We start from the raw sequence: 27,165 nt of genomic DNA on the forward strand, positions 1-27,165 counted from the left end.
AAATCTATTAATTAATGAAATACTTAAAAGACAAATCACAATTCTAAAAACATTGCCTCTTTTATATAGATAATAAATTTAATAATTAATTAAAATCTATAAATTAATGAAAGACTTAAAAAAATAAATCACAATTCTAAAAACATTGACTTTTTTATATTGGTAATAGATTATATAGGTAATAGATATATATGTATAATAGATAGGTAATAAAAATCAATAGATTATATATTCTTCAAATTAAATTCCATTAATATATAGGTAATAGAAAAAATAAATTATATAGGTACTAGAAATAAATAGATTATATATTTTTGAATTAATATTAATACTTAATTCTATAAATTAATAATGAAGGACTTAAAAGTGAATTCACAATTCTAAAAAGATTGGCTCTTTTATATAGGTAATAGATAAAGTGATAAAATTTTAAAATTATTGAGAGATATTTATACAAAAAATTGGTAAAACCCGACTCGATCCATGGAAAATATATTTTTATGTAAAAAATATTATTTTTCATTGTAAACAAACCCGTAGATGAGATTTATTCTTATGTTAAATATATCATTATCAAAGAAAAAAGTATTTTGAAATAACAAAAAATGTAAAGACATTAAAAAATTATCAAATAAAATACAAAAGCATTACACTAATATATCATATCGTCAAATAATTTGTGACAAGTTCACTCGACAAAGTATTTTTAGAAAAAATCAAAATCATGACCATTAGTTAAACGCTTAACAATTCGATCAAGTTTAACATTCTTATAGACAATTATTATTAATATTAGGAGAATAATATTTATCATCGAAAATTTTATAAATGCACTTCATCTTTACCTTTTGTTTTATATTTTAACAATATTAATCTTTCGTCGTTTCTAAATAATTTTTTTAAAGACTCTTAATTTCTAAATTAGATTATCGAAAACCAGTGTTCTAAAATATAGTAGGCGATAGACCACCTACCACTTAGCGTCTAGGCAATATTATTTTACTTAAATATTAAAATTTTCTTATTCATTTTCATATTTCTTCAATAATTAATATGTATCGGATTTCAAACTCAAAATCAATGTCATATTTTTTCTATTTATCTGATATAAATTGATTGAAAAATTTATCGAACAATATTTTTTAAAACAAATAAAAAAATTTAAAAATAAACATTCTATATATTAAATTAAGCGGTCGCCTAAACTCTCACTAAGCAGCTTAGACGGACGATTTTTTAAACAATGCTAAGAGGCCGTCTTTCTAAAAATCGAGACGATAGATGACTGCCTAGCTCCTAAGCGCTGCTTAGACAGTTCTAGATGACATATTTTAGAACATACCAAAAAATACTAAATGATTATATTTAATTTTGTTAATATCCATAATATAAAATAAAACACAAATAAAAATTAGAATTATTGTAAACTAAACTGAATATTGTTACTTTTATTTTATCTTAATATATGCATTATTTTTATTTTTTCAAATAAAAAAATATTTCATTCGATAAGATAGAAAAATTAATATTAATATCCAATATAAAGAATAATGAAGACTAACCATCATAGTAACTCAAATAAATATTATTTTAAATATTTTTGTCAAATTATTCATTTAAAAAGAAACTCACATTAATTAATTTTAATATTTAGTGTATATCAATTACATAAAAAGCAAAAACTTGTGTGAGACGGTCTCACGGATCGTATTTGTGAGACGGTTCTCTTATTTGGGTCATCCATGAAAAAGTATTACTTTTTATACTAAGAGTATTACTTTTTATTGTGAATATGGGTAGGGTTGACCCGTCTCACAGATAAAAATTCGTGAGACGGTCTCATATGAGACCCACTCTACATAAAATATCATCCTATTATTATTATTATTACTACTACTACATCATGATGAGGGCCTCCTCCTACGAAAATTCTGAAACTTGCGTGCAGAANATAATATTTGTTGAATGTGAACGTCCCATCTCCCAGATCTTCTTATCCTCTTCATTAATTTTCCCAAGCATGCACCGTCAAGGCCATCCCTGCATGCATATGTTATAATATTAAATAAATTAAATCATTCAAACATATAAATTTTCAACAACAAAATTATTATTATTATATGATCCAAATTTTCCATTTTGTCGTGTTCCTACATCTCATTTCTCATCCAAATTCTTGTGTGTGTGTGTGTGTATAAACTTTGAACACAAAAATTGCTTGTTAATTGTTTATATTAATTTCTTCAAATATATATATACATATCCGTTCAAAGTTGCCTAAAAGTCAGTAAAATTAATCTACTTTTAGCTTATGGATCTGTTTCTTCAGAGGAAGCAGCAAAATCATACAGAGGCGGTCACATCTATTGATTCATACTTTATTATTTACTTCGAAAAAGGCTAACATATATTTAATTTTAAGAGTAGTATATTGTGAGACGATCTCACAAATCTTTATCTGTGAGATAGATTAATTCTACCGATATTCACAATAAAAAATAATAATCTTAACATAAAAAGTAATATTTTTTCATGGATGACCCAAATAAAATATATATCTCATAAAATACGACACGTGAGATCGTTTCACACAAGTTTTTAACTAATTTTATATATAATACGTAAGAAATTTGCCTTTTCAATTATTTTATTGATAATTAACTTATCTGCCTTTTTTTATATCCTATAATCTATGTTTTGGCATCGATTGATTGGAGAAATTTTGGTTGTATTTTTTCTCTCAATAAAACCAAAATATTTATAAAGCAATAATTATTAAAGTAATATAATTTAATTTGTAGTTATTCAAATTTGATTTTCTAATAAAAAAATTAGGGTCCTTAGATGAGAACGAGAAAAAAAATCTCAATAATGAAATATGTATTAGTCTGAAAAAGAAGAAGAAAGGTGTGTTTTTCAAAGAATAGTAAAAAAAAAAAATTCATCACTTTCACAAATAACATTTAACACAAGGGAATATTTAAAAATTTAAAAAATTTTAAAAATATGAAATGCCACTAATTAAAATGAAATTAGATGGTATTAAACAATATATTAACATATATTTATACCATGTGATCTTGATGGTGAGAGTAATTTTGGCTTTGATTATATGGACCATGACCCGACCCATCTGTTGGGGTGGACGGGTCGGATTCATCTGCTTGACACTCCAAATTCACACCAAATAATCTCACCCTCCTTGAATTCCCACCTCCTCTTGTTTGGTTTTGCGAACCGGATCCTGGAAAATATAGATGAATAAAATTTAATTATTATTAATAATAAACTGAGTATTAAATAAATGATTATTATTTTTAAGTATTTTCGTTTTTTTAATGATGTTCAAGTGGTTAACATGCGCATTGTGACATGTATGAAAAATTATATATCGTTAAAAAATATGCGATGAATTAAAACATATAATTTTCTACATTATTAATCATTTTAAAGTCCTAGGAAACAAGGGAAAATTAATAATTTAATAATTGGGGTTATTTTTCAAACATTAAACTTTATTAATGCACTTATACATTTGTAATTATATAAAGATTACCTTTCATGGCCACGTCAAATTTAAAAAAAAATCATGTATAATTAATAAATAATTATTGATGTGAAATCACAATTCCGAAGCATATATAGTGTCAACTTGTCAAGATTTAAATACCTCAACATGTTTTCAAATTTTAAAACAATTATTTCTGTTCAAAACTAAATCGATTCACTTTTAATAACAAAATATCACATCGATATTTAAAAATTCAAAGAACATATTAATTAAAAAATATATAAAGACTTCTTTCAAATTTCAGTGATAATTAATTAAAAATATCAGCAATTGAAATGCGTAAAGCACAAGACATATATATGTCTTCAGGACATATAAAAAAATATTATCTAATATGTTATAAATTTAGTTAACTTTGCATAGTGAAGACTATCCTTAAATTTATTTTTTATCAACCCAATATCTCAATTTTTTAAAACAATTTATTTGTAGGATGAATATTTGGTTCAGTCAAGACAATTTTTATTAATGAATTACAATGTGGTCCTTATACATTAAAAAAAGCTAATATTCTAATATCCCTCCTTAATTACATGTTTGAATAGAGCACAATGTGGTCCTTATAATTGAAATATTCATATTTATTTTTTAAAAATGGTTGTAACTATCAAGAATTAAGGGAGGTGTATGGAAACTGTCAATGGTATTCCATGCATATTATTATTTTTATTATTATTATAATATACTAATTTGCTACTCAAGTAAAACCAAAAAAAAAAAAATTTCATAGAATTCCGAAATTCTTTTAATTTTAATTCAAAATAAATTTATTTGACTACATAAAATGATACCTGCATGAAGACAGTCCTGTTGGTATTGTTGAGCCTGCGAAAAACCTTGATCTTGCTGGTTTGGATATGGATTCCCCTGGTATAATGCTAGGTTAAAACCACCCCCTCTGCCGCCCGCCAGCTGGGAGACGCCACTACTCTCGCTGGAGTTTCTCTTCCTCCACCCTATGTAAAGGCGGTCAAAGTCCGCACGGTGGCGCGAAAACAAGACAAAATCGCCGGCATCTAGGCGTTTCTCCTTCACGAATCGGCTCCACCCTTTCGTCAACACGTAGCTCTGGCTACTGTTCCAATAAGAGTACCGGAACCTCCATAGTTTTCCCGTCTCATCCTCGAAGCTCAATATAAATCCCTTCTCCCCAGGATCACCGCCACCTCCGCCGCCGCTTATGGGGAAGTGCCTCTCAGCGTGTTGCTTAGGTATGACTAGACGGTTGAGCTTCCCCACGTCGCTTGGCGTCAATGGCTTCTCGAACAAGGGTTCCCTTTCATCCTGTCCAAACTGATCCATCCCCATCAAATTACTCCCCTCTCCATCAGTATCCGCATTGTTCATTTGTTCATCACATCCCGATTCTTCTTGATCATCCTCAATGTTGAGGTTAAATCTAGTCGAAAAGCGATCACCACCTCCACCGGAGCCACCCCAGTAAGCGCCGGTGGAGAAAAAGGCGGATTCCTGATTCGAATGACCTGAAGAGGATTCCATCAAACAGTGCGCATAGGAGCAGTACAAGTGGGCATCTGGGAACTGGTCTGAGGAGTAGTGGTTTGTGGACATTTAATGATGCGTGAAGCACTTTCGAAAACACTCAAAACAGGAGTAATAAAGGCAGAAGCGAGGAGAAAAGGGGGGGCCTGGAGGGGTTTTATATGATGCAGAACATTGTAGCAGCAGAAGAAGATTAGAGAAGGGAAAGTGCAGCAAGAAACGAGGAAAGTTAGAAGTGTAGGTATATATAAGTGGAAGGAGGGTGACGAAGAAGAAATATCCCAGTACACCTTCGCATTTATTAGGGTTTTTTTGGTAAGCAATCATTATATTCAGTGCAAAATTTTGATAATTCCATAGTGTTGGGTAAGTTTTATTTACTTTTGATGTGAAGAAATTAGGTTTTTGAGGGGCCAGCTTGTGTGGGATTCTGATTGTGTTTATGAACTGGTGAATTAAAATTTCAATATATTCTTTCACTTGCTTTAGGTTTCTTTTTGTTAAAAAGAAAAAAAAAGGAAAAAAAAAAAGAAAGAAAAATCTCACCCATGTGTTCAGGCTTCATACACAAACCAACCACGACTCTTGCAATCTTCCAAAATAAATTTGTATGACCTGTCTTCCATAATAATTACCTAAACATAGACTAGATTTCATTCCGCCGTTCTTTTGTTATGCTTTACCATTGGGCCATGCATGCGGAGACATTTTTTTTAACAATTTGAAAAAAAGGATATATTTAGTTTTTTTTTAAATGAAATGGATTTAATTTCTGTAATTTTATATATTAATATAATCAAAAAATTTGTTCTTGTGTTTTTATATCTTTTCTTATAAAAAATAAGTTTATATCCTTAAAAATACAATGTGTTCATATCATACAGAGGGAAATATATACTAAATATCTGTATAATATGAATGAAACAGAAATTAAATATATAATTTCTTGTAATTACAGTAGCACAAAATAACATTTTTCTGTCCAAATATATTAAAAAAATTGAAAAATTCTGCCATAGTAGTTTACCAGGTGCAGAGGCTTACGACACTGAAACATTTACGGGTTAAGTTCCCGATATTTTGTTGGCAGTTAGACGCAAGTCATGAAGATAAGATTTTTTTTTTCCCAATAGAAAATTAATTTTTTATTGTTCTGCTTTCGTGTTTGAATTATGTCCTCTCTTTTTATGTATTTTTTTTTGTTTACTCAATTATTATTCAATCACATGATTACTCAATTATTTTTCATATTATATTTATATATATATATATATATAGCCAATTCCCATGCTGTTGCCGACCTTGTAACACTGGGCCACTTCAGATGACACATAATTATTTGGTCAAAAAAGTTATATTTTATTAGATATGATATTTTGAAATGATTTTCTAAAAGTGTGTAGAAAAAGAAAATTATGAAGAGAAGGTAACCTAACTTCTGTGGCTTTTGGCATATCATTTAATTCAAGGACAAATTATTTTGACATGTTTTATGGATCAATTTTATAATATTAATATTTATTTGAGTTATGTATGAAAAATATTATTTTATGATAAAATTTTTATTTTTTATTATAAATATGGACAGTTTAAAAGACTAATCAAACGTAATATTTGGAAGAAAAAAGTGGATCAAATGTAATATCGATATGTATATCCATCGAGTACACTTAAACTCATCTAATGAAAAATTTTTTCTGAATAAATTAATAATATCATATTATATATTTATAAATATATTAGAATATTTACATGTTAAAAATTTACGTTTAAGTAATTTGTCTAAAAGATTCGATTCATATAAGATAATATGAATAAATTAATTTTTATTCATATTTATTTAAAATATGAATATGTCAATAATAATTATTTTAATTAATTATTGAAAATTAATAAAAAAAAATTGAGATGCTTAAAAATAATCAAATTAATTATTTTTAAAATTGGCGCTGCGAAATAATGGTGTCCGTTTGGAAGAAGAAATTATATACATATAATTTTAATCTAAAAAATCTCGATATCGTATTCAAATTAAAAATTTCAGAGATGAATTTTATAAGAGTTTTTAATAATTATTTAAATATAATAGTGTTACGTGTTTTTAAATTTATGATTCTTTATAATTTTTTTTATTTCTGTATTGAAAGTGATCATATAGTCATTTAAATTTATACAAACCCAGAAGCCTGGAACAAATCTTGCAGTAAAGATAAATAAGATATGGTTATTTTGTGTATCTTATTTTATTTACCATAATATAGTTTTTTCTTTCAAATATAAACATTATTCGGAATTATGAATAAAGACAATTTTATCAATCGGAAAATAAATTTTCGATCCACTAACTTTGTCTATTTTTGAGTTTTATTCATTATGTTTTCACATTTTGATTATAATACACTAATTTTTTACTGTATTTCATCTTGACGTAACGTCGAACAATGATGATAAGACACGATAAAATGTTGACGTGATAATTGAACTAAAATAACCAAAACTAAAATTTATTTTAGCAAATTAAAATTTTAAAACTTAGTTGAATAAAACTTAAACTTGGACAATTTAATAGAACAAAAAATCATTTTCTCTTTTATCCATCTTAATTAGAACTTATTATAATGCTAAGGGGGTGTTTGAAGTGGCTAAAAAATGATTATTGGCTTTTGGCAGAAAGAATCGGTTTTTTAAATTCAGATTCTGTGTTTGATTATCTTTAACTAAATTGAAATCCAAAAGCTGGTGATTTGCATATTAGCCTCTCCTAAACTGGTTTGTTTGGTTATTACGTTAATATATGTATGGTCAGACCAAACATATTTTTGGTTTGTAATGGTAATATAATATAATATAATATAATATAATATAATAATGTACATACACATCTCTCTCTCACTTAGGAAAACACAGATACACATGAAAGTGTGTGTATTTAATTTGCACATGTAGCATGCTATTTGTCACCCCCCGAATTGTAACGGTTTAAATTTTATTTCTAAAAAACACTAAACCTAAAATAAACGACATTTATTCCAAAAATTAAATAAATAGTTGTTTTACAACCTCAACCATAAAATCAACAATTCACTTATTTCAAATTAAACAAATCAACTATCCAAAATCTAACATAAACAGTTCTAAACTACAAATAAAGAAAAGAAAGAAAAAACAGCTATGTGTTCAATCTCATGGCAAATCACCAACCCCAAAATTCCGCAAATTCTTGATCCTCAATTGCATTCTCGTATAAAAGGGGGCGTAAGGGGTACTGAGTGATATGGTCGTCAATCAGTTACATGGAATGAGCATATTTTCAAGTTTAAAAATAACACAAAACTTTTATAAATCACAAATCAAATTTATTTATAAGTAGATTTAATATTCCACATATGATAAACATCAAATATCTAGCTTAACTCCCCATATTGATTTGTGAGTTTCTGGTTTAACTCTCCAGATTGAATCATAATATCTGACTTAACTCCTCAGACTGGATAATAAGTGTCTATTTTAACCCAACCAAACGAGGTCATACGCAAGATCAACACGAATCTAATATTTGTTGAAACTATCGTCATGCAATAGATCATAAATTAAACTTAACATACCATGAAGATAAATATTATACAAATATCAAGAAAATACGTGTTTCACTTGTTATATTATATTGGTGTTGAAATTAAGGTTAACTCCCACAGAACTTGAATCTCTCCAAAGGGAACTTCACGTTCTTTGTAGAGAGAATTTTAAGAGTGGATTATTTTAACATAGAGGGTAGAATGAAAAAAATGAAGAGTTTTAAATTTTATACACCTAGTAAAGAGTTGAGCCGAGATGATAATTGAGCTCAGTAACTTGGGTCTTCATGACAGACCAAAGGCGGAATTTCATAAAACAACGCGTACTCCTCCGATGGTCCAAATTACGAGCACATATCCGATGGCCGACAGAAACAAATATCTTAAACAAAAAATGTTGATGCTGCTGATCAGAATACATGTGGAATGGTGACACACAAGTGTCTAGCCTTGACCATAAATCGGAAACAAGATGGTCGTCGTTTCAAATCTGTTTATCGGTATCAGTTCCAAAACAGAAACAGAATCGATAACTTGTGGTTCGATTCAAAAAGAAATATTTTGAGTTTTACCATCTTGAGTATTTTGCATGTGCACTTAATGTGGATCTTAAATTCATTTTGAGTTTTACCATCTTGAGTATTTTGCATGTGCACTTAATTATATATAATACACATAATATGACATGATAGTTTTTCAATACTTAATTTTACTGTCTTTTCAAACATAATATACGTTTTTCTAATTATGAAATTTTATTTAAAGAAATAAATTTTGATTCAAATCGTCCGAACCACATTGGAAGTGTTTAATTCCGAGCTGCATATGATAATACGACCGGGGGTTGATCAATTTTGTTATTTTCCCTAAATTATATTTTTGTTGTTTATACCAAGCAAGGTATGAGATTGTCAAAAGAGAAACACGTAGCGTAGAAAAATCCAATTAATATTAGTGGTTAAGCAATATTTATACAATAGTTAATAGTTATTTGGATAAAATCAGAATTTATCTGCTTACAGCTCTACGAAGATGATAATCCTAAACTTGGTATTGTTATATATCTTGAATGATAACATACGTCTGATTATAAGAGCAAATCATTGAATCAAATATATATGTGTGTGTGTGTGTGTGTGTGTAAAGTATGGACGTGTCTTATTGCACATGAATTTGGCTCTATATTTTAAAATTAATAAATTTATAATTGTAAACTGTAAGAAAACTGTATTACTAGAGGGTAAGAAAACTGTATTCAGGAATGGAAGATGCAATGTCATCGTATTCCTTTGATCAATACATAATGAGTCTGTGAAAATTTGTTTCTTTATTGCAGAAGCAATGGTAATAGTAATACAACAAGACCAGCTAGTTTCAGACCCCAAAACCTTATTGCAACAGGTTCTGGACAGCTTTAGCTACCAGTTGGTTCAGGACCAGTCACTTACGATCTTCTGTCGCTTTCCTGTCAAATAATTAATTATTTTGCCAATTCTAATCAAATCTTATTCAAGACTCTGCATGCGTGGGATTAATTCGCGAATGACAATATTATAACTTCAACTAGAAATAAAGCTACAAGGATCTTATACATGGGATATAACTGCTGTCAGAGATCATGAGATATCATAATTCACTCAAATATAATCCTTCAATCTAATCTATAATTAAGAATGCATTCCTGGGATAAGGGACTCAGAGTGAACATGTGAAGAAAAAACAAGAATCTTTAGCCAATATCACTTAATCAAATTTGTCCTTCTCTAAACAGATGCACTTGGAATACAAAAATAAGGTGAAGTCAGCCAGGAGAATGATCTTGATGTGCATGTATCTCTTTGAGAAGTAACGATCTGGCTTGATTTATTGAATCAAAACAGAGGAACAGATGCTCCTCGAGAAACACAAGCCGTTGAGCAAAACTGGATCGGTTTCTTTTAAGCAGCTTTAATGCTTCCTGTATGAGATACCTGTCCATACCCCGATCCACACCACGGTGAACAAGAAACTTAACGTTCTCAAAATCAGAATGTAACAGGGCCACTAGCCGGTCAATAGTGTCAAGCTCCTTGTGGATAAGATAAGCGACCTTTGCTGCAATATTAAGTTGTGTTAGATGGACCACTTCCTTTCTAGTCGATAAGGACTGAAGAATTATCGGGCATATGGGGCTTGCTATGATAGCAACAAGAGCATGGGTGGCTATTGCCACAGCCGCCACTGCCACTCCAACACCAGCTGCTATAATACACAAAGAGGATCCTTTTGAGCAGTGGTGTCTGAGATGGACTCTTGATTTTGTCTTTTCCAAGCGTGTGTCAAGTTGTTTTGTGAACTGAGAAAAGGATTGACGAAGGTGGTCAAAGTTGTGTGGTTGAGGGGGCATGAAAGGGTTTTCGTGGCCATCAAATTGGAGAAAGACGTTAAAAGCTGATGTGCATTGTGAATGGGAGAGGGAACAGGAGTCGGAGTCCATGTCTAGGGGAAGATCATCAAGAAGGTTATGAATAGGTGTATAGACATGTCGAGCTTTGTGGAGTCTCTGGTAGAGAAGAAGGTAAAGACGAGATGTATTCTCACTATGTTCGAAACAAGTGGCGACAAGCTGAGCAAGGGAATAGGATCCTACTAGTGAAAGTGCGTCCGCAATGCTCTCACGACTTGGTTGAAGAACTTGCTCTAACAGCAGAGGTTCCTCGAAGATCTCTATGTTCTCTATGTCAGCATTTTGATTAAAAGAGCGTTGCTGGTCAAATATTCTCCGAATCTCCTTATAAGAATTTGTTTCAACTGCAAGTGTGAATTCTTGAGTGAGGTTAACAGTGGGGGAGAGCTGGACACTTGATGTTGACGTATTATCTATTGAATGACCTGAAGGAAAAATCAGAGATAAGAATGTGGTACCTTACAAAGTGCAAAATACACAAGGAATAGAAAAAGGAGAAGAAATAGGAGGATTTATAAGGGCATGAGAATCCCATCCGAGCGGCCCAATGACATGCTCATACTTTCAGTGTTTTGACTGAAAAAACTCCCCTTTTGCACAAGTCCTCGGTACCTATATCTTTACCAGGTTATGAAACACACGCTATACATTCGCAAAATAGAGTCAAATACAGTTCTCCATGATATTTTGAGATCCAAATCGAAGGAGAGAAAAATAGTCAAGAAGAAAAGTTTTAGCTTCGAAAAAATTAATAAATAGAATTGAAAACTAAAAAGGAGGATGGGAATAACAAGCACATAGACAGATATAGATTTTTAGAGATGGAAGGTTACCTTGCGAAGCGGAAGATGAAAATGGATGGCCCATGCAACGAACTTTGTTAAATTGTTACTACTTAACACCTTGCATTCAGTAGTCCCATAGAAAAGGATATGCAGTCCAGTGAAAGGAGAAAAGGCAATGTGATGGATATCACAAAGAAAAAAATTACCAATTATTCAGGTGAGTTTGGATTGAATAGATGAAGTTACTTGGATGATTTTAACTAAACGAAATTTCAAATTACAACCTGATCAAAATTGCATCATTGTAGTAACGATGATAATAGATTCCAACTGCACCTAGTATCTTTGAAATACATGCTTCATATATCCCTCCACCCAAGCCGAATCTCTCCATTCAAATCATGAAACCTTAGCTCAAACTATGTGAAAAATGAAACATCATACTGCAAGGTATCAGCATTATATAAAATAGGTAAATAGATTACCGTCCGCATATTTTCTACAAGAACTTTGAACACATCCACCTTGGCTCTGGTACCATATATTGTATGAAATTGATCATTAGATATTTCAGTTCTCGAATACAACTCCACAACATTCAGAATCATATGGCTGGAGGAAACTTAAGCAATTTTGACGAAATCTCAGGTTATTTATATTTATCTCAACAAGAAATGTTTCATTCCAAACATCATACAGTAAATTATCACGCAATTACGATAGTCAAAAACTCTTTTTATTCAAACCATTCAATTGTTTTATTAATGCCAAATTACAGTACTTGATCATTAAAGCAGCATAACAGCTCCCATGGCTGTGAAAATTTTACATTGATCGTATGCAAGAACTTCCAAACTAAGTTACCCTTCACCAGCCATGAGGATATCCAACTAGAAAATCCAATAAAGAGATTTGCATTTTTTAGTCAACTAAAGATCTCAACTTTCCATGATATAAATAAAGATTGAACCAACGTACCTCAAAACAGATTGAATCTTCCAACACTGCAATGAAAGAACATCCAAAAATAAAAATCGATATCAAAATTTTGCCCGTATAGTTGAATTCAATACGTACAAGTTCCTACGCAAAATTATACTAAATGGGTTCAGAGTAAATTTATGAATCGGTGAGAGTGAAGAAAGAGTTCAATTGTACCAAGCGGGTTGTACTTGTGCGTCTATGTTTGACTTAGGCTTTTTTTTTTAATCTATTTATTATTATTATTATTTAATTTCTTTGATACAATTATTATTATAATTTTTTTTCATAAAATTATTTTCTTATTATTTTTTGATAATAAATTTGCATTATTATTTTTTATCGAACGAGCCGGCTTGAGCTCGCGAATACGTCGAATTCAATTCTCATGATAAAAACTTGAATCAAGTCGAGCTCAAGTCAATATATACTTTAAACAAGTCGAACTCGAGCCTAATACTATTTGGCTCAGACCGAATTGTTTACTATCGATCCTAATACTTTGAAAATATCTATTTGGAAGATTATATCGAAATTTGCTATGTTTATTATTTTTTTAATAATAATAACATATATATTTATTATACCGATGTATGTCGACGATTGAGATTTCGATTTTAAACTTATCTTGCTAATTGTCTAGCTAATTGAGAAAAGAGATACGGTTCAAACCGCGACAGGATACCACTCTTCCAATTCATAAAACAAATATCTAATTAGTTATGTTTAAGTTTAAGATATTGAATAAATTTTGTAACCAATAATTCGTGGGGAAAAGAATGCGTTTTTTTATAACAGAACACAAGACTAAAACTTATATGTATATATTTGAATTCAAGAAGTAAATAGGAGGTGACTCGACAATTAAAGCAAATGTAACTTAAGGAACTGGAATGTTTCCCAGAACATGATCCTTGCCACCATGTGGTAATCCTCTCTTCATATGTGATGTGACACCATGCTCTTCCGACCGTCATCTGTCATTGCTTCCATCCAAATATGCAAGTGCGACTGCAGCATGTAGCGCAGCTCCAACTGGAAGGGCATCTTCATCAATAACAAAGTGTGGCGAGTGCAAGCCTTTGACAGGTTTCATGGACTCGTTTCCGACTCCGATGAAAAAGAATGTTGCCGCCATCTTTTGTGAATAGAAACTGAAGTCTTCAGCTCCCATAGTCATGGACTGGAGTTTCACGTTATCCTCCCCGAGTAATTTTTCTCCAACTCTTTTTGCGTGTTCATACATGGCAGCATCGTTGATGGTTGCTGGATATGGCATTAGTTTCTTCATGAAGTCGACGAATGCAGTACATTTGTGCACCGCTGCTTGAGTTTCTATCACCTGTATGCATTTGATATGAAAACAGTCTAATTGTGGGTGATCGTGAGGAATATACTAAGGCAATGAGCACAAGAATGCTACGTCAACTTGAAAAGTAATGTAATGCACACATACCTCTTTAATCCTTTGTATAAGGTAAGAACAACTTTCGGAATTCATGAACCTGAAAGTGCCACCAAATTCGACAGTCTCTGGTATTACATTCAATGCTCCACCCCCTTGTACATATCCGATGGAGAGTACCTATGCGATGTTACACATGGAAAACAGATCATTCTTGACTTCTTATTCGAGATCCAGGAACCCACAATTGAACCATAGAGTAGAAATAGATATCAAGCAATATGATTAAGAAAAGAAACACACCCTGGCCTCTAGAGGATCAGTTTCTCTCGAAACAATTTGTTGAAGTGCAAGAATCACTGTAGAAAGAGCAAGAATTGGATCTATAGTTTTATGAGGGTTTGCTGCGTGTCCACCTTTTCCTCGTATGGTTGCCGAAAACCGGCCTGCTCCAGCAAGAATTGGACCAGGTTTTGAAGAGATCGTACCAGTGCGCATATATGGATCGACATGTAAACCAAAAATTGCTTCAACTCCATCTAGAGCTCCATCTTTCATCATATAATAGGCGCCAGCACGACCTTCTTCCCCAGGCTGGAAGACTAATTTAACAGTGCCCTTTCAAATAGAATGATCAATCTCTCAAAAATTCAGATAACCAGTACAAATAAAACATTAGAAAACGAACTGCTTAGGTTCAAACCATCTTTTACATTGTTTATCAAACTGCTTAGTCTAGCAGAGAAGCCGATAATTCGGCTTCGGCAAGGTGGAAATTTTACAAATGGGGGAACATCACATCTTTTTCTGTATGTTGATATACAGATAAGCTTAACCACATGAAATTTCAGGGGGAAGTGGTACCCAGGGTAGCCAAACCTTCCCTCCACCCCAGGTGTTTACCTTCAAAGAATCGCGCCTGTTTTGTAGCAATTTAGCTGCACCAAGCAGCATTGTGACATGAGCATCGTGACCACAGGCATGCATTTTGCCGTCGATTTTACTCTTGTGCTCCCATTCTACCGATTCCTTCAAATTTGAATCTCGGTAAATGTTAGAAGCTGCACCAGTACAAAATACTTTTTATGGTGGGTGCATCAGTACATTGGTACATTAGTGGAGGTAAATGTTTATGAATAAGATCACGATAACTTGCATTTGTAGGAAAACACAGTGTCAATTACATGAAAAAACTTTGACTATTCAACACTCCTGAGATATTGGGTAAACCTAACATTCAAGGAGATTCAAATTAGAACTCATACAAGCAGCTTTACGGCTCATGATAAGTACCCGCCACTCGTATTTTACAGCATCGAATTTTTTTTTAAAAATTCTAGTGGAAAAATAAACCATGAACACTCTAACTTCTACAACAACAGCATAAAGAATCCCCTAAGAAAAGCATCAATAATGGCCCTTCACTCAAATGAAACAGTAATAAAAAGAGAAATCAACAGATTTGCTGTTGCACCTGAATAGGAAGGGCATCCATGTCTGCTCTGAGACCAAACCATGGACGCTCCCCCGACCCAATTCTCGCCACCACCCCCGTTTCCGCCACAGGCCACTCATATTCAACTGCCATTAAATCCAGTTCGCTCCTGATAAATTGACTCGTTAAATGCTCTTCAAAAGCTAATTCGGGATGCTCGTGGATTCTACGCCGAACCCTTTTCAACCAGCCGGAGAATTCCGCATCACTCGCGTATTGCAACAACTCTCGTGACAGGGATTCGGTTTCCGAAGCCCAAACGCCGTGATTCGTCGACGCCCATGTTGAAAGAAGAGCCAAGGAAAAGTAAGCGCAGAACCTGTCCATACGGATTCCTGCTCAAGAATACGACGATTTGGATCATGCTATTATTTCTTGGAGTAGTAAATTCGATGAGTACAAGATTGGCCGTCATTCGTATAAAAATTCGAAATTTGAGATTCAGAATATTGCCTTGTCCAGATGACGCTTTATTTATTTATTATATATTATTTAATTTATAGAACGGAAGTGTCTTTTTATTAGCTCCATGCAACATGATAATTTTTATAACATGCTTTTTAATTAGAAATATGATTTTTTTTCATTCGTTTTAAATTTAATATAAAATTCATGAAATGAAATATGGATTCAAAGTTTTCGGGGATCGATAACCAACCACACAATCCTATGTTTTTAAAACTTACTTTTAGAATTTTAATAGAATAATTTATTTTTACACTTCATTGTATTTGTTTTTTATATACCATATATTATTTAGAACCGATGTGATTTGACTTTTATATTAATTAACGTATAAGAAAATTATGAAAATTCAGTAAAATTACATGTTAATTGAAAAACTAAAAATATTTTACATGTGAATTTGGAATATTTCTAAAAATAAATATATTTCTGAAAAAAAAAATTAGCTGGTGTATAAAGAATTTATTGTTGTCATTCTCCTTTGTCACGAGGAGCAAAATTTTTATTATTTTATGTGATATGCATCTTTTCGTCATCAGTATCATATTTATGAAGTGATAGATCACACAAGTACTTTAGTATATGTATAGAACTCAACATACAGGGTAAAAATAAATATATGTTTTGTTATCCTAAAAAAGGTCAAATCAAACTAGAGCAATCAAGAATTAAAAGAAAACTCACAACTTCTAATGTATTTCAGGATGAATCGACTTATACTCCCAAAGGCAGTAATAAGTAGCAACTGGGGATAAAGGAAGTAATGCTTGTACGTTGCAAGTATCAAAAAAATAGAAGAATGGAACAATCTTTTAAAACTCGAATCACCATGTGAAAGATATCATCAAATTCCAAAGCCAAAATCTGCTTACTCACATTCAGAACACGTAAAATCTTGATTAAGAAAATGCTAGGCTCAGTTCATAGAATCTACTAGTGTATAATATCGTATCCAATGTGCAATGTATCTACATAAGGGCAACAAAACTCGAAGTAGTATAGTGGAATTATCTAACTATAGATCTTCGATGGTAAATTCACAATCAAGGTAGAGAAGCCAATTCCCATATTTTGACTGTTCCATCATCACTCGCAGAGGCCAGACGCCTTTTCTCCTGTTTCGTTACAGACAATTGTACAAATGTGAAGTTAAAATCATTGAATGAGAAAATATCTAATCAGTACATGGTAATTAGAAAGCATGACACCAAATTCATCACTAGTAGGCGTACTAAATATACCATAAGGGAAGCTCATCAAAGCATAGAATTGGTAATTTAGTTTTTCAGGTTCTGAAAGCAGCTGAATAATTTTGGATGTAAAGGATACAAATAAGAAAATCCAGGTAAAAGGAAAAAGTAATGTAGGTCTTGGGCGTATCTAATCACATCCAGCGAAAATATACAGCTATTTGAAATTGTAATCACACTGCAAAGAGACTATATTTAAAATACAATGATCTATACCGTCGTACACCATTGTACCGAATTCACATTGCTATCATGAGTATTCTCTTTCTTCAGTAGCAATCTATATTTGGGTTCATCCACCTATAATAATATCCAAAAAATATCAATGAAGGCGTGACAGAGGAATACAACTTACGTAATCACATTCCAAGTCCAACCAATGTAATCACATCTATCAATCCTGCTACATAGGCATTGCAAGAAGGAAATTCAAACATAGATTATGGGATGAGAATGGACAACCTTTGAGACTATTCAGCATTCATTTATATATCGACTATTTGGTCAAGGTTCTTGAATCTTTCTTGACCCTAAGCAACCATGTGTTAAAAATACTTGAAATCCTTAATGTTAATGCATATTGCAATTTATCCCTAGAGCCTACTGCTTTTCAAATTTTCAATGATATAAGAATGAGTAAAACTAAGTAGCAGTGGACGTCATAGTTTTATAAACTACGACACTGCAAAATAGGTCGATGAACTTTAAATTTTTCGGAGCGGTGATGATTGCAAACTATAAACAAAAAAGCTAGTTAATTCAAGGGGATTTTAAAATCACGATGCTAGTTACTACTTCCTAGATGAAGTAAGATGTTCAGATGGTTTATGATTATTATGGTTCATTTTAACTGAACAAGTGATTATATTCTTGGTTGATACATTGTCCTGTTAGGAGACTTATTCTATAGAAACGCATCTCATAAAAAAAGGACGTATTTAAGATGCATGGTGGATGGGAAGAAAAATGCGGACAAAGCTCTCAGTGATTTTAATAAAGTAGTGGTTATGTTAAGGAAATACAGAGAATCAATCAAATGAGTACGTGCATTTATTAACTTATACCGAGCGATCCTCATTCTCAACAAATAAACATAAAGCGCCATCTGCTGCCCCACTGCAGATTATTCCCTCGCTGTTAACATTCACCAAAACGAGAGGGCAAATCGTAAAAATTAAAGGAAAGTGATTAAAAAGAACGTGGAAGAGAAATAAATAAAAAATTTCCTACCTTGACCAATGTACGGAAAAAATTGCTTTGTCGTGATAACCAGAAAGAGTACATAGATGTGTCCTGACAAAAATGTAGAACATATATACAATCAAGTTATTTATGATTTCAATTTTAAGAACCAGAATACCAAACAGAGTAATCTCTCTACTAAAGCGATTGAAAACTTTGGTTTTGTTTCTCTTATTTGTGCCTTAGTTCATCTACAGTGGCATCAGGATAAACTAAACAAATTTAATCATCATAGTTGTGATGCAAAATATTGACCTATTGGGTATTGGTTGAAAACAGAATCACAAACTATTGACATCAGGCAAATGCCTAAAGAGCTATGAGGAATGGAGAGAGACTTGGATGGAATAAATCTTTATTGATTTAGAAACATAATAAGTGAACACATCGAGGTGATATCTATGATAGAGAATATTAGCTAATATCTGCTTCTTTCACTTAGCTTTTCTAACTGATTGTTGATTGAAACTGCTAAAGTGCTAAACAGTTCATCTTTCGATACTAGTGTTGAAGACATGAGATAATTAGGGTATTTAACGACGAGATTGCATTATGAGCCAAAAGCCTTCAAGAAATCCATGTCCATGAAAGAAAAGATATGACTGGAAAATCATAAATGTAAACTTACCAAAGGGCATTTTTTTCTCCATTCAGCATCATCTCACTGTCGGCACCCCATATCATAATGGTGAGATCATCACTGCGAAATCATTTTGACTATGTTAATCTTATTTGTTGCCATTGAAACATATATCATTTGTACATATAAGCTGAGAAAAGATAAAAGATCACACATACCTGCAGGCAACAATTTTGTCTGCACTTGAATTAAAAGCTAAGGCCTGGAATGTATGTTTGAGTTTACTAAAAAGACAAAATCAGTTATAAAATGTTGTCAATAAATATGACACAATCATAAGGAGACACAATGCTTAATGCACAAGTAGAACGAAAGAATTAAGGGCACAAATTATATTATCTGAAAGGCTATTTTATTTGCTGCTCATTGAGGGATTTCTGCATCTATCATCTTTTTCATATAAAGTGATATCGCACAGCTCTGCTTATATGTTTGACAACATGCCACAGTGTGCTCACTAAAATTGTACAAAAGGAAGTGTATCACGCAAATATTGTCAATAAACTCATGCGAATTTAATTCTGAAAAGGATTTATTTAAACATAAAGAGCGGTTGCTGAAATGTCTACCTGTCACGTTCACCTAAAGTTTGAAGACAAGTCCAACTACCACTGTTCGAAACCCAGACCTGCAGAGGTTAGTAGTCTCATTGATTGATGTTCATAATATGGATAATAGAAGAATATGCCTTTTATAATTTGGTAGAACTGTTTTTGCTATATTATCTTACCTTGATAGTGTTGTCACAGCCAACTGAAAACAGGATATCCAGTGATGGATGCCATTGGACCATTTTAACATCTTCTGTATCAGTCAGCAACAATGATGGAGCTTCCATCTCAGTATACGAGGATATTTTCCAAATCCAGATGGTTTTCTGCACCGCACAAGTCACAAGCAACAAGCCAGATGCATTCCAGTAGACATTTGAAGGAAGTTTGAGAGGATGCTGGATATCGACATGTCATTTAAAATCATAATACGAATTTAAATAAGACGAGCTTTTAGAATTTTCATGCTTATATCTACACTCACAAATTTAGAACTGAGCTGGATCAGCTCATCGAGCTAATGTAAAAATAGAGTACAGATAAGATCATCACACATTTCATTATCAATTTTTAAATATTATAATATCCATTCATTATATACGTTATAATATATTACCAAATCCATAATGTGATGTTTTACTCAATAAAAGTCAGATGCAAATACCTCAAAATCATCTGCGTGTTGAAATGTTTCCCCAACACTCTCCCAAACACATGTGTCGCCATCAACAGTTGATGTTGCCAATAACTTGCCAGTTACCGACCAAAAGCACTGTTGCACAGTCGAAGTATGCTTCCGCTCCAACTCTTGCTAAATACGTAACCGGTACCATTAACACCAGAAAATCTATGTAATTAAGCTATACAATTTCATATTCCTTGCAACTTCAACACACGAGAATCAGCAATTTTCCATCAAATACTATGATAAACTTATATTCCCCCACACCGAAGTCATTCGCATTCACGGAATCTTAAAATATGATTAGATGCCATAAACGAAAATCTATTACGCAATACACACAGGCCAAATGAAATTAACCTTGCACTGGAAAGATCCGGTGGTGGGATTCTGTTCCCAAATTCGTACAGTTTTGTCCGCGCCACATGAAGCGATCATGGCTGGTACACCGGCGACTCCGGCTGCAGGATTCCAGGCGACGCGCCGAACCTTATCAGTATGCCCTCGGAGATTTTCAATTTCTACCAGCTCGAAATTCTTATCCTTGAAATTCATCGTACAAAGACTAGAGATCAAATTGTGAGTGTGATTCGGAAGAAATAGAAGATTTCAGCGCCACAAAATGGAGAGATTCGGAGAGCGGATCAAAAATGAAGGTGAAGAAGACTGCATTCAAAATGAGTAACTGCCTCAAGTGCGCGGCAAGCTTTCAACATATATATATACATATATCTTGTGCCACGTGTTTTCTTGCAATTGCTTCATCTACAACTGATTCGTAACTAATTCCGACAGCGCTCATTTTGTAAGGTTGTCACTGTCGAAAGAGTGGCGCAATGCGCCTCCCTGTGAAGTCGCGTTTTCAATAGCTAGATTTTGTTGAACATTTATCGCCAGCTTTTCGTGACGGGCCGGACCGCAAAGAAACACGGGCTGGATCAGTACAGCTTTTTGGGCTGGTTTGTATTGCCCCGAGAGCTTTAGTAAGGTTTTTTGGTATCAATTCACGCGATAGTCCTACTAAGACTGAAACGAGTCAATTTATTTGTGAGTAGCTTGTGAGCGATTCATTAAAAACTAGACTCGAACTCAATTTAACCAAACTCGAGTTAAGTTTGAGTCGCTAGAATTTTTAATCGAGTCGAGCTCGAGTTTTACATGTATCTATTCGACTCGATTATATAATAAATGTGTGTGTATAAGGCTAAAACGAGTCAAGTTATTTGTGAGTAGCTTGTGAGAGACTCATTAAAAACTTGATTCGAACTCGATTTAACCGAACTCGAGTTGAGCTTAAGTAGCTAGAATCTTTAATCGAATTGAACTTGAATTTTACATGCATCTATTCGACAATTATAGTTTCATTTAAATCCATAGGGTGTGACCACCAAACAATTCATACATGAATAAGTAAAAAAAATGGAGAAATAATAGACATTATAAAACCTAATGATTCAATTAATTCTAAATAATGGCGGGTCATCATAAAATTAAAAAAGCATAATAAAATGGGCTGGTGCCTTGATATTTGGGTTTCTTTTCGAAAGAATCAACTAGAAGGTTGCGGAAAGCACGAGTTTGAACTAGATATCGCTAGATATAATGAAAAAGCGTGTTGAGAACTCGCGCGAAAGTGCTAGAATCGTGTCCACACTCCTATATATTGACGAGTGTGTTTCCCTTGATTATCACTCAAAAATATTCGGATCAATCAGCTTATAAGTACAGCTTCGTAGTTAATCTTCTGCAATTTAACTACAATGTCTCTGATTACTAGCTTCATTGGCAACCGCCGGAGCAATGTCTTCGACCCATTTTTGCTAGAAATTTGGGACGGATTCCCATTCGCAGGTGCAGTAGCCGACGCCGAAGGCCAGGCCCGAGACACATCCGCTTTCGCCGGTGCGCGGATCGACTGGAAAGAGACACCGGAGGCCCACGTTTTCAAGGCGGACCTGCCGGGGTTGAATAAGGAGGAGGTGAAAGTGGAGGTAGAAGAAGGGAGAGTTCTTCAGATCAGCGGAGAGAGAAGCAGTGAGAAGGAGGAGAAGAACGACAAATGGCATCGTCTGGAGAGGAGCAGCGGAAAGTTCCTCCGCCGCTTCAGGCTGCCGGAGGACGTGAAGATGGATGAAATCAAGGCGGCGATGGAAAATGGGGTGCTAACAGTGACTGTGCCGAAAGGGCAAGTGAAGAAACCAGAAGCGAAAGCCATTGATATCTCGGGTTAAAAGCGAAAGCCTTAATGTAATTGTGCTTGGTTTCATACACGAAATGCATGGAAGTGAAGTACGTGATTTCTAGTTTGTATGTTATCTTAACAAAATAAATTGTTTGAATAAATTTTCTATTTTATTTTGCTCTCAATTCGGAATTGCCTAGTTCTTGCCTCGTTGTTATTTCGATCCTAATTCCTACCGCAGAGGCAGTTATATTTTTCTATTCGATCCTAAACTATGTAGGTTCTTGAATCTTGTACGATAAAATGAGATATATATATATGAATTAAAAACAAAGAGAGCAAATGGATAGTATGATCATTAATTTAGGTACCTGGATGGATGATCATTTGTTGGGCTTACTCTTGGGTTTTTGGGCCAAAAAACCGATAATTTTGTTTTAAGGTATATTTATGTATACAATTCATCAACTTTAAATATTTTGAATTCGAATATGAATAAATAGAATTTTTTATAAAAAAAAATGAGTATAACAATTACATAACTAGATTGAACGTAATATATATATATATATATATATTAAAAAAAAAATTTTTGAGATTCTGCCACATCTATACTATTATATTAAGTGTGAGTACATGATAATGACTACTTAGAGAGGACATCAACTTTTTTTTTCAATTTTACCATTATATGATATTAATATTACATTTTTGTTTTTTTTTTTGTTTTAATTTCAACACACACTTTTATTTTATTTTTATTTCAACAATTCAAATATTAATTTAGTCTCTCCATAATTTGTCAAATTTCACTTTAGTCCATCGATAATAATAAAAAAATTATACACACACGCATCGCGTGTGCATAGTAACTAGTGTTTATACTATGAGTACACTCTTCCACCTCCCGCCCTTTTTGGCAACCAGGGACCTGTTATTTTCTAACCGACATTTTACATTCTTTATACAAGTATGGAGTACTGTATTTTTTTTAATAAAATAAGATGAGAGAATTTATAGTTTTGATCATATATGTTTTTTTCTCGATAATTTCAGCTTAATCAAATATATTTCAATTGTTTGTAATTTTAAAATCAATTTCGTTGAATTGTTGATATGTCACTAAACATCACATCAATATATTATTGACGTATTTGAAAAAAGATTGAAATTGTTAAAAAAAAGATCATATAGAAGATTAAGATTAAATTTTGAAATATAGAAATAAAAATTTGCTAAGATTTAAATATTAAAAAAAGTACAAATTTCCCAATACAATGACACGACTAGACAAGTTTTTTCATTTTTATATATTTGAAGAAATGTATTCTTTAACAAATAAACAATTACAACATGATGAATGTCAATAACGTTATATTATTATTATTATTATTATTATTATGAATGTCAATTATTATTAATATTATTATTATATATTTGAAGAAATGTATTCTTTAACAAATAAACAATTACAACATTATGAATGTCAATAACGTTATATTATTATTAATATTATTATTATTATTATGAATGTCAATTATTATTATTATTATTAATTAGATGGTAGTAATTAATTTCTTGTTTTTCTGAAACTATTTTTAAAATTCCAAGGCAAAATATATTACAAATTTAGTTAAACTTTCCACTATTTATTTTTCAAATTTCAATTTTACATCGAATTAAACTCACGCCTCTTTTCAAAGTTCTACCCAAATAAAAACATGGCATCACCTCAAATTTCTACGTCTTGATTTATCGTTAATTTCTTACGTAAATGCTTCGGCACTAGTTATTAATTTTAAAGTGTAAACAGGTGATCATTTGAGTTATTACAAACAGTTTTTTTATAGTTTAAACGACTAAAAGGACTATTGCTATATATAGTTGTATATTCCTTGAAGTGAACGAATTTTTTATGAATAAATTTATTAAAATTATTTAGTTAAAATAAGGGGAAGTTGGTGAAAAATCTCCAATCAAAATATTTCTTTGGGTTCACTCCCTACCCACAAAATTGTGGTACTATGTCATACAAAATGTGGTACACTTCATGTGGAAATGTGGTACTAACAAAAAAAATCGACGGCCGGGGATTGAAGGCCAATTTCCCTTTAAAATAATAAAGTTTCATGTTTTTTTACTCTAGTGTATAGATAATATCATTAATGTAACGAGTTAAACAACAGTTAGCTTAAATATTAAGCACAAAAATATCATAAGAAAAGATAGTTTAGTAGCTATGATAGAAGTAACATAAAGAGCGGGGTCGTCTTTCTTGTTTTTCGGTGTGCAATTATTTAAACAGATGCTATTGATTTAAAATAGATATAAGGATAGAGTGTAGATTGTTGAGTAATTACAATTTTTGGTGAAGTGCTGCAAAAAAAGAAAAATGTATAAGTGATGGAATTCAGCAGTAGCATATCAGAAGACCTTTCATGTTTATTCAGATGACTGATATCAGTTTGAGAAGCCTTCCTTGAAAATGAACTTAACGCCATTGACTTCATTGAGCAAATGATCATATGATTAAGATATTGTTTTGGGAATATAGACAAATTTAAGATGACGGTTCTATATCAGTTCACTAATCTTTAATTGTCGTATATTATTTTGGTGTAAAAGAAAAGACTCGTGACACCAAATATTATTGTTGCCATGGCAGGAGTACGACTAATTTATAGTCGTCGTTTAAAAAAGAACTCTATAAAAGGTATATTTAAGATTTGCACTCTACTTATGCGAATTACTTATATCTTTCATTCATATGAGATTCACAAAGCTAAATCAAGCTCTGTTGAAATACTATTTGAATGTGTACGTAAGATCAAGCGTTTCGGATTTATCAAAAGTTTCCGATTTATCAGAAGTTATAGCTGGTGGTAATGTTATAATTCTAATCTTTTAAATCGTACAACAGTTCAAACAACATGTTTTTATTAATGTTCTACCAAGAATAGGCAATTATTGCATCTCAATAATTTATCTCTTAATAATTGAACTCCTTGTAATCACTAAAAATCGAACTTGTGATATCGACTGTTTTACCAATTATAGGACTGAGCGTTTTTCGCTTTACCAAAATTTATAACATGTGGTTGCAGTGAAACTATAATCTGCAATATATCAAGCATCAAGTTTCGATTGTTCTAACAAGCAAAGACAATTACACCTCAGTAGAACGATATTATGTACTTTTTAAAATTCACAAATCTATCAAATCTATATCATTTAAAATGTGAGTATTCTGTGCAGATTTCTATAAATTCTAAATTTGTGTACCAAGAGTTTTGGTGAAGTAATTGGTAAGTCATGCTGAAATATGCAGTTGCGGTTCTTGTAATTATCAAGTTTTCTAGTAGAATCATTATAGAGATAGAAGATGAGACATAGAAGAATTTTAAAATCCTTCAAACTTCCATAAATAATATTGTGTTATTTCCTTTCAGCACATTATTTACTGCATTTTTCGACTGATTTGGGTCTGCCGATTTTGATTAGTATTTGGTTCTCTAAGTTCAGTTATATTTTTTCCGCATTATTCTTTGATAAGTTGTTTGTTGCACTCAGAAGTTCGAGATTTGATCTTAATTCCTAACAGTTGAGATCCCTAAAGCCTAAGTGAAGAAATTTTTTCTCTAAATACTTACATTGATCATAACATAAATAATGTTAGATTTAAAAAAATGATTTCTAATAAAATACAAATCTTTAAATTTTAACACTAGCTAGCTACCCTCAAATTTATCGTCAATCAGTTTGTAAGACATGCCCATGATCTATAAATAACTTTAGAAATTTTTATTTTTTTTAACTTTTTTTCCTGTTAAAAATAATACAGAAGTGAGCGATACAACATTTTGTTAGATCAATTAATTTCTAAAAGTATGGTTTTTAAACATGTACGTGCGGCCATGAGTAGTGGTGGAAATCCTTTATGCCTCCATCATTAACATTAGAATACATGATTATGCCCATTCCCAGAATATATGAGATTGAAAATTATGTTTTAATCCTAAATGTATTATTATTATTAACATTATATATAAAAAACGAACTAAAAAAAGTTCATATAAGATCCCATTTTATTTTATTTCTCTTTTTATGTAAATGCAAAAGATGGATTCTGTGTACCATTAGTGGAAATGTTCTATTCATAAAAAGCTCCAACAATACGACCTTTTCTTCTTTTCCAACTCAGTCTTCTATTTTTTTCCCATCAAGTATATATACATACATGCATAATATATATATATATATATGTGTGTGTGTGTGTGCAAGGACCCCACGGTTTGGCATTAAAGATAGAGTATTAATCGATCACATATCTTTGTTTCATCTAATAATTGACTCAAATTCTACGAAAAATTAAAATTATAAATCATTATGTTA

At 31.9% G+C, this 27,165-nt stretch overlaps 5 protein-coding genes across 6 annotated transcripts; 1 reads left to right on the plus strand and 4 right to left on the minus strand.

Moving 5' to 3' along the window:
- Positions 1-1,949: 1,949 nt before the first annotated feature.
- Positions 1,950-5,487, minus strand: LOC140963418 (B3 domain-containing protein At2g36080-like). The gene is made up of 3 exons (XM_073422775.1): positions 4,363-5,487; positions 3,072-3,244; positions 1,950-2,040 (listed from the first exon to the last, which is right to left on the minus strand). The coding sequence occupies exons 1-3, from the start codon at positions 5,141-5,143 to the stop codon at positions 2,029-2,031; spliced, it is 966 nt and encodes a 321-aa protein (XP_073278876.1). The 5' UTR covers positions 5,144-5,487; the 3' UTR covers positions 1,950-2,028.
- Positions 5,488-9,953: 4,466 nt separating this feature from the next.
- On the minus strand, positions 9,954-13,045 carry LOC140985754 (UPF0496 protein At3g19330-like). 2 transcript variants are annotated; one of them, XM_073453677.1, is made up of 3 exons: positions 12,165-13,045; positions 11,929-11,997; positions 9,954-11,520 (listed from the first exon to the last, which is right to left on the minus strand). In XM_073453677.1, exons 2-3 carry the CDS (start codon positions 11,960-11,962, stop codon positions 10,451-10,453), a joined length of 1,104 nt encoding a protein of 367 aa, XP_073309778.1. In that variant the 5' UTR covers positions 11,963-11,997; positions 12,165-13,045; the 3' UTR covers positions 9,954-10,450. The 2 variants fall into 2 exon arrangements, with proteins under 2 accessions (XP_073309778.1, XP_073309771.1); XM_073453670.1 differs by having other exon boundaries at positions 11,929-13,045.
- Positions 13,046-13,669: 624 nt separating this feature from the next.
- On the minus strand, positions 13,670-16,186 carry LOC140985769 (IAA-amino acid hydrolase ILR1-like 3). The gene is made up of 5 exons (XM_073453687.1): positions 15,741-16,186; positions 15,170-15,295; positions 14,570-14,884; positions 14,318-14,446; positions 13,670-14,203 (listed from the first exon to the last, which is right to left on the minus strand). Exons 1-5 carry the CDS (start codon positions 16,086-16,088, stop codon positions 13,835-13,837), a joined length of 1,287 nt encoding a protein of 428 aa, XP_073309788.1. The 5' UTR covers positions 16,089-16,186; the 3' UTR covers positions 13,670-13,834.
- A 901-nt stretch (positions 16,187-17,087) lies between these two features.
- On the minus strand, positions 17,088-21,417 carry LOC140985777 (protein CIA1-like). Its single transcript, XM_073453700.1, has 10 exons — positions 20,952-21,417; positions 20,574-20,720; positions 20,089-20,307; positions 19,928-19,986; positions 19,517-19,582; positions 19,347-19,418; positions 18,707-18,769; positions 18,541-18,610; positions 17,693-17,776; positions 17,088-17,341 (listed from the first exon to the last, which is right to left on the minus strand). The coding sequence occupies exons 1-10, from the start codon at positions 21,144-21,146 to the stop codon at positions 17,270-17,272; spliced, it is 1,047 nt and encodes a 348-aa protein (XP_073309801.1). The 5' UTR covers positions 21,147-21,417; the 3' UTR covers positions 17,088-17,269.
- Positions 21,418-22,287: 870 nt separating this feature from the next.
- On the plus strand, positions 22,288-22,934 carry LOC140963501 (18.2 kDa class I heat shock protein-like). The gene has a single exon (XM_073422886.1). The coding sequence runs from the start codon at positions 22,352-22,354 to the stop codon at positions 22,820-22,822; it is 471 nt and encodes a 156-aa protein (XP_073278987.1). The 5' UTR covers positions 22,288-22,351; the 3' UTR covers positions 22,823-22,934.
- Positions 22,935-27,165: the final 4,231 nt, after the last annotated feature.

Source organism: Primulina huaijiensis, chromosome 1, assembly GCF_012295235.1.
Source record: "Primulina huaijiensis isolate GDHJ02 chromosome 1, ASM1229523v2, whole genome shotgun sequence".
In the NCBI taxonomy this organism is placed as follows: domain Eukaryota; kingdom Viridiplantae; phylum Streptophyta; class Magnoliopsida; order Lamiales; family Gesneriaceae; genus Primulina; species Primulina huaijiensis.

What these genes read in the sequence shown, in the direction of transcription:
- LOC140963418 (XM_073422775.1), bottom strand. Translation starts at nt 5,143, where the DNA reads ATGTCCACAAACCACTACTCCTCAGACCAGTTCCCAGATGCCCACTTG. An exon ending in ACAGGACTGTCTTCATGCAG is followed by an intron (nt 3,245 to 4,362) that starts GTATCATTTTAT and finishes TATATTTTCCAG; the next exon opens with GATCCGGTTCGCAAAACCAA.
- LOC140985754 (XM_073453677.1), bottom strand. Translation starts at nt 11,962, where the DNA reads ATGGGCCATCCATTTTCATCTTCCGCTTCGCAAG. An exon ending in TTCATCTTCCGCTTCGCAAG is followed by an intron (nt 11,521 to 11,928) that starts GTAACCTTCCAT and finishes TTTTTCCTTCAG; the next exon opens with GTCATTCAATAGATAATACG.
- LOC140985769 (XM_073453687.1), bottom strand. Translation starts at nt 16,088, where the DNA reads ATGGACAGGTTCTGCGCTTACTTTTCCTTGGCTCTTCTTTCAACATGG. An exon ending in TGGATGCCCTTCCTATTCAG is followed by an intron (nt 15,296 to 15,740) that starts GTGCAACAGCAA and finishes TCAAATTTGAAG; the next exon opens with GAATCGGTAGAATGGGAGCA. An exon ending in ACAGGCGCGATTCTTTGAAG is followed by an intron (nt 14,885 to 15,169) that starts GTAAACACCTGG and finishes TCTATTTGAAAG; the next exon opens with GGCACTGTTAAATTAGTCTT.
- LOC140985777 (XM_073453700.1), bottom strand. Translation starts at nt 21,146, where the DNA reads ATGAATTTCAAGGATAAGAATTTCGAGCTGGTAGAAATTGAAAATCTC. An exon ending in GACAAAATTGTTGCCTGCAG is followed by an intron (nt 19,419 to 19,516) that starts GTATGTGTGATC and finishes ATGATTTCGCAG; the next exon opens with TGATGATCTCACCATTATGA. An exon ending in GGAGAAAAAAATGCCCTTTG is followed by an intron (nt 18,770 to 19,346) that starts GTAAGTTTACAT and finishes CATTTTTGTCAG; the next exon opens with GACACATCTATGTACTCTTT.
- LOC140963501 (XM_073422886.1), top strand. Translation starts at nt 22,352, where the DNA reads ATGTCTCTGATTACTAGCTTCATTGGCAACCGCCGGAGCAATGTCTTC.